Raw genomic sequence first — 6,556 nt, 5'->3', positions numbered from 1 at the left:
ACTTTCATTACTAGAATTATTTTTTACATTAAAATTATTTCGACGACGTTGTTTCAAATAAAGTAAAGATATAATTTTGAACAACATATGTGTTAGAATATAAATGGTTTGAATTAATTCATCGCTTTCAAAATCAACTGCTTGATTTTGTTTTATCGTAAAAAGACGGGGGAAAAATGTGCCACCCTCAAATAAAAAAACACATGGATGGCCACGTGTGTTGAGGGTACCTGCCTTAACAAATAGATCTGCCCTGTAATCGTCTAACAAATTGGATCTTCAACTTGAACAAATGTCACCAAATGTCCGGATACTATTTTTCATGGCGAAGCCCAGGTCTATTTGTTAAGCTGGGTACCCCAAAACTCGTTGCCATCCTGATATTTTCAGTTCAACTTGATGGTAGGAATTTTTTTCCAGATTTTTTTTTTGGGGGAGGGATAAAAATCTTCAGGCATCTGTGAGCACAATTAATCGCTATAATATGAAGTTTTAATGGACAGACTTTAATCAAAGACAAAGGAAATCTGACAGTATATAATATAGAAAATCTAACGTGTCCACCACTAGAGACGCTCAGCAAATAGCGAACCACAATATAATTTAGAAGATCTAATATTTTATCAAATTAAGCTTTATCATATTAAGTTTAATCTTTCCGCCCGAAATGCATCTTCCAAATCATAGAAACGTATTCGAGCATTGATGTTTAAAAAAAAAAAGGGAACCAAATGTTGTCCTTAAAGACGTTCTCTGAAAGTTATGGTTGTGGCTTGTTAGCTAAATATTATCGCTCTGTAAGAACCATTTGTGACATAACAGCGCTCAATGATCTACATGTAGAAAATTCAACAGCGTTGCAATACAAGGCTAAAAGTCATAAATCATTGCACTTATTTAATTGTTGACATGCTCATCTGCTTAATCATTCTTTCCTTAATTTAAGATTTAGCATTTGTGTTCGAAAAGGTCAACAATTAATGCAGATATTTATTGTTATAGTTTCATTTAAAATCTTAACGATATTTGGTATTATTAAGTGGCATTATATTATAAGCGGTTGCTACTTGCTTCTGATGTCTTCCTAATGGAAAAAAAACTTAGTATTTTTTCGAACGTTTCTTTATCTCTTCATAAAAATGCCACTTTCACATTAGGTTTATTTTTTCTTTTCTTTTATCAAAATTCCAAAAATGTAACTATTGAAAAAAATATCTACAATGTTAATATCGTTCAAAATTTATGTAATCTTTTCATCGAACGAAGGCTGTGCTATTAGAGTAAAATAACACTGGAATTTCTTTCTTATTTCAGTTTGACATTGTGAATTGGTTTAACTCAGATATCAATGTCTCTCCTCTCTGCATCAGGATGCACCACGTTTTTAATCATTGATGTTCGTGAAATATATTTGTTTCTCATGAACCTGTAGAAACAACAGTAAAATAAGCTGTAAAATAAACTGTAAAATTAGCTGTAAAATAAGCTGTAAAATAAGCTGTCTATCTTTTCAACGAAGCATAAAATATATATTCCGTTTTTCTAATCACAAGTATTTTACTCACCCTACTTCTGCATCTTTAAAGCTTGAATTTCTTTTTCCAAAGTTCCATTGCTGAGTCTCATTATTGCCTAAATAATGATAGTAAACAAGTTAATGTTTGACATTCTCTAGATCCTGATCGATACATATGTACTGACTGTGTTTTAAGATAGTTTATTATTTCTAAATCAATCTTATTAGAATTAGATCCATTACGCTCCTTTATTTTGTTTTGTCGCTGCATAACAAAATAAAGGATCGTAAAGGATCTAATTCTAATTTGTTTCAAGAGAAATTTATATTTCAGCTTAGTGAATAGGATATTTTTAGTATCAAGCTTGCAAATGTCTTTATTAATGGAACTGTTCATTATTTAATCATATCCAATATCCATGAGATGACATACGATGTATTTATAAGCTGAATTCAAATAGAATTCTGGAAGACCTGATTTCCAAAGCCAAATAGATACATGTAAATATTTTACTTCCAAATTTTGTCGGAGTCTTCATAATTTTGTTGGGAAGTGAAAAGATATAAATGGAACTGGAAGAAAACCGACACAATTAATCGTGTTTTGTTTTCACAACAATCCAGAAAAAACGAGTGCTAAAATGTTATAGTTAAAACTTAGTATAGAAAAATTAAGAAAATGTAAGAATTCATTTTAACAAAATGCTTAAATGTACAGAGGTAACGAATTAGTCGTCAAGAGATTTTTTGAACATGTATTTTATAACCTTATTCCATATGAAAAAGTCACCATAATCTTTTAGATGCAAGCACGCGATTAACTGTGCGAACATTTGTTCATAGCCAAATATGCAAATCACTCCATTCAAAACAAATCTAATTAAAAATAACTATAGCATAGTTTTTCTAACAAAAAAAAATATAAAATTTACTCGCGTCACAATAAAATTCATAAAATTATGTAAAGACCCTGACTCTTACGATATGATATAATATATATAGTTTATTTTGAATTATAGTTGATAAAAGTAATATAATTTTACGAGATCTTTTTACCTGAGATAAATCCTTCCAGAAAATATCCAGTTCTTCTTGCTCCATTGTTTTGTCTGTTTGATGTACCACCATGTTTCTGTAATATCGTATCCGCTCGACATCATCCGTTTCACTTTTCTTTCCTACCTCTGGTTTGTTCCCCCAGCCTACCAGTGGATCCTGAACATTTGGTCCGTAGTATCTCAATAGTTTATACATAATCGTCACGTCAAACGCTGAAGAAGATGGACTGGTTCCACTGGCTGGATAGAAAAAGAGGAATATGATGGAACGTCTTTCACTCAAGTCTTTCAATTATATTTATTTAGAATCCAGTTGCCTAATCGATATTTTCAAGATAAAATTATCACATTTTCGTGGTCACAATGACTACATTGACCACAATACAATATTCTATTTTTTAGGCTTCTTGTATTGGGCTGTAAAATAATAAGAAGAGACGTAAACTGCTTATCAATTATCAATGCTTATCAACTTCTTTTGAAATATATTTTCAATAAAAGTTTATCACGAATTTTTTTGGTGGAAAATAATTTTGAGCCAAAGTCCAGTGATTTCTTGATTTTTTGAGTGAAACCTATATAAAGGAAATCTAGATGAACAGGGTTTGGATTGATTTCATTGGTTACTAAATTATTTCCATTTAATGCTTCACGCAGTAGCAAATTCAAAGTATATAAACACTTTTCTTTATGTTTTGGGTGAATGTACATAACGAATTTCTTAAATATACACAATGGTGAACGTTGTTGTAATTAATTTAGCATACACTGTGCTTACTTTTTTTTAAATGAAGTAAATGAAGAAAATAAATTTCTCATCGTTTTATAAAGAAGAAATTAGTCATAAGGAAGGTATGAAACTCGAAATATCTCACTGATTATAATGCTCCTCTATTGAATGCTGACACAAAGAAATAAAAGACGTTTCTATTCAGAATTTATGCATAAGAAGGATATGGAAATAACGAACAGTATTCAATCTCAACGTCCATTAAACAAATATACAAAATAAGAGCAGAGCAAACACGGACCTCCGAAAATAATAATAAATAATAAAGAAACCGATATTCTGTTGAAAAAATTATCAAGTTAAAAGAAACTTGCCTGCAAATAGAATAGCCAGTTGATCTTTGTTGAATTTGTTTTTTCCATGTTCCATATCGACTTTGTTTTTCATGAATATTGATATAATGTCTTTTGAAGGGAAAATCTTGTCGAAATAAATTTGAAGTGATTTTCTGCCTATATCTATCAGCTGTGTAAATATGTAATAATTTTGATTTGGTAATTTTCCGACGGGTGCATTTGTTGTGCAGTCGTCCTGATTTGCTATGTTGTCAGAATCTGAAATGAGTTTTTAAAAAGAATGCAATATCATGATAATTTTTGTCCATGGTACCCCCTCAAATGAAATAATCAAATCTTTGTAGTTCACTACAATTTATATGAAAAATCAAGTTTAAAAATAGTAAATAAGAAAGTATCAATATTTTATAACAATAAATCAATCAGTGATTATAAATAATATTGCTGTGAAATTTAAATTGTAATTTATCAATATTATCAATAATTTCAATAGGGTCATAATCGAGGATAAAGAATTTTTACTGGTTCGATACGGAATTCTTTTCACGATTCAGAAGAGATGTTTCGTAAGAGATAGAATGAGAGAAATGTTTTTTTTTTAAATACTTTGAATGATAAAAAAAATGTTTATTGAGTTTTCTTTCATTTTTCTTTGAATCTCAGTGTTATACACCATTAGGTCACAGGTAAGCGATAATCTGACTTAAAATTTCTTAACATGGACTTTTACCACAATTAAGTAAAACTTTTGCAGTTCTGCACTGTTTCTTTTTGTTAGTCAGACTGAATATATTTATAAACGGGATAAAAAAAAGTGTTTTCAGCTTGTGTTTAATATTTTCATTGAGAAAGCCATTTACTCTTTCTGAGATATATCACAGTGTGTCCCTTTGTTTAGAATGTAAAAAAAGTATTATTTCCAAAACGTTTGATTATGTCTTTAAAAGACACCAAGGATCGAGTTCTGCATGCCCTTACGTATTCTAAATAAAAAGGATTTCGAAGTTATTGTTCAAAAATTGCATCATTTAATATTACAAGTTTTTGCAATTGATGTACTTAAAAAGATTGTTTCTCTATAGTACAATTCACATCATGTAAAAATAATAATATTTTTTTTTCAATTCTAAGCCAAAGCCAATCACTTCCCACACACGACATTGTCAATATCATATTCTGTCCTATTGTTCTTGATTTTTTTTCTTTCATTAAAATGATTCATAAGAGAAAATTGCTTTGACGTATTTTTCTATTTGTTTACCATATTTCCAAAAGAGAAGCAGTTCCTTTTCTTTTATGATATGATGCTTCTCCAGTCCATGGTTGGGACAACTAAATTCTCCTCTACCAATCAACTCTTTCTCTGAAATGAAGCAAAGAGCATCTCCTTCTGTTACGTTTTGCTTTGAACACTGATAACCGATCTCATACAGTGTTTTCTTGTGGAAGTTTTTCGCCAGCTGCTCAAGGACATCTTCCATCGTTTTCTTTATTTTCCTCGTAATTTCTCCACTGAGATGCCCATTCCCTTGTTTAAATATCTGAACTTGAATAAATGATGTAGTAACAGCTACACCTATTATGTGTCCTTCAAACTTAAATAAAGCAATGTTTTTAAACAAACACTTTTGTCCATTTTCTTCAATTATAGTCCACTCTGTGCTGACTATACAGGCTACTATGAGACGGAAATAAAAGAAATGAGGCAGGAACCGAAAACTGAACACTAAAACAGATGTTTGTTGTTCTAAGTGTGTAATATAATATTTTAAATGCTCTCCAAAGTCTAATTTGTTCATACAGGGAACATAGTGTGCATCTTTGCCTACGGCAAGCAAACCAAGGCGCTGCATGTATTTTAATGTAGAATTGCATTTCCTTACGTCCATTTTTTTCTTTTTCCAAATTCCCTTCAATAATCCTTGAGTTAGATAACCGCTTTCAAAGAAGTTTTTCCAATCTTTGTCATTTTCAACAAGATCCCTGACATGCTTTGGATCTGTTATAATATTCTTAAAACAGTCTACAAACCATTGTACATCTGTTATTGCTCTATCTTTCAAATGATTTTCGTTGTAATACAATTGCCCCAATATCATGATAAAACCTAAGCACATCAAATGTCTCATTTCCTTTTCCAAATTTTTTAATTGAAACTTGTTTTCTGAAGTCTGTGACTGAAATGATTTTTTTTCCATTTTGCTTGTTTTGTCTTAAAACTACTTCACATAATGACCACTCCTTCGGAATTGTATCTCTCCAACGATCTTCCAAGGCGATAGAAGCAATACATTCTACTGCATCGGTAAGTTTATCCAATGGTTCGTTATCATCCTCAGGTAACCCAATGTGGAAGCAGCGTTCTCGGTCAAGATGTTTTCTCAGATCAGGCTCATACTTCAGGAGCTCCAGCAAATCATCATAAATTGATTTGTTAACCTAGTAAGAAGGAGATAAATGTCCACTCAAATTATTTATGACTCTTACAATCAACTTTTTGATTTGATACCATATCTTAGAAATCAAACTACTTTTTAAAAATTTGGACACACTGAATTCATTTTATGAAAATAAAAAATGAAATTTGTATGTGTTAATTTTCAACTTAAAGGAAAGAACTGGTTTTGGTACAATTTATTTCGAAACATTTTATCATTGACAGATACCATATCTTGCACTTCGTCAGAATGGGTTGCTACGGTAACAACTGGAGTGTTCTCTTTTCGCAGTAGGTATGGATAGATTTGGACCCAAAAAAGGACATATTCTGAATTAAAAAAAATATTTTTAAAATATTCAATTAATGAAAGATGTAATCATAACAGAAATTTAGTTTTGACTTGTCAAAAACGAATGTTTTACATGTATTTATTTGTTTGTATGTAGTTTAACGTCC

The 6,556-nt window shown here is 30.6% G+C and overlaps 1 protein-coding gene across 1 annotated transcript; it reads right to left on the bottom strand.

Moving 5' to 3' along the window:
• Positions 1-770: 770 nt before the first annotated feature.
• LOC134271616 (uncharacterized) lies at positions 771-5,738 on the bottom strand. Its single transcript, XM_062753819.1, has 5 exons — positions 4,922-5,738; positions 3,675-3,918; positions 2,573-2,810; positions 1,566-1,632; positions 771-1,426 (listed from the first exon to the last, which is right to left on the bottom strand). The coding sequence occupies exons 1-4, from the start codon at positions 5,547-5,549 to the stop codon at positions 1,567-1,569; spliced, it is 1,176 nt and encodes a 391-aa protein (XP_062609803.1). The 5' UTR covers positions 5,550-5,738; the 3' UTR covers positions 771-1,426; position 1,566.
• Between the last annotated feature and the right edge of the window lie 818 nt (positions 5,739-6,556).

This window comes from Saccostrea cucullata, unplaced genomic scaffold (genome assembly GCF_032062105.1).
Source record: "Saccostrea cucullata isolate Sc308-1 unplaced genomic scaffold, CSIRO_AGI_Scuc_v1 ctg12690, whole genome shotgun sequence".
Lineage (NCBI taxonomy): Eukaryota > Metazoa > Mollusca > Bivalvia > Ostreida > Ostreidae > Saccostrea > Saccostrea cuccullata.
Note: the sequence above shows the minus strand (reverse complement) of the source record. Positions and strands in the feature narration are given on the sequence as shown.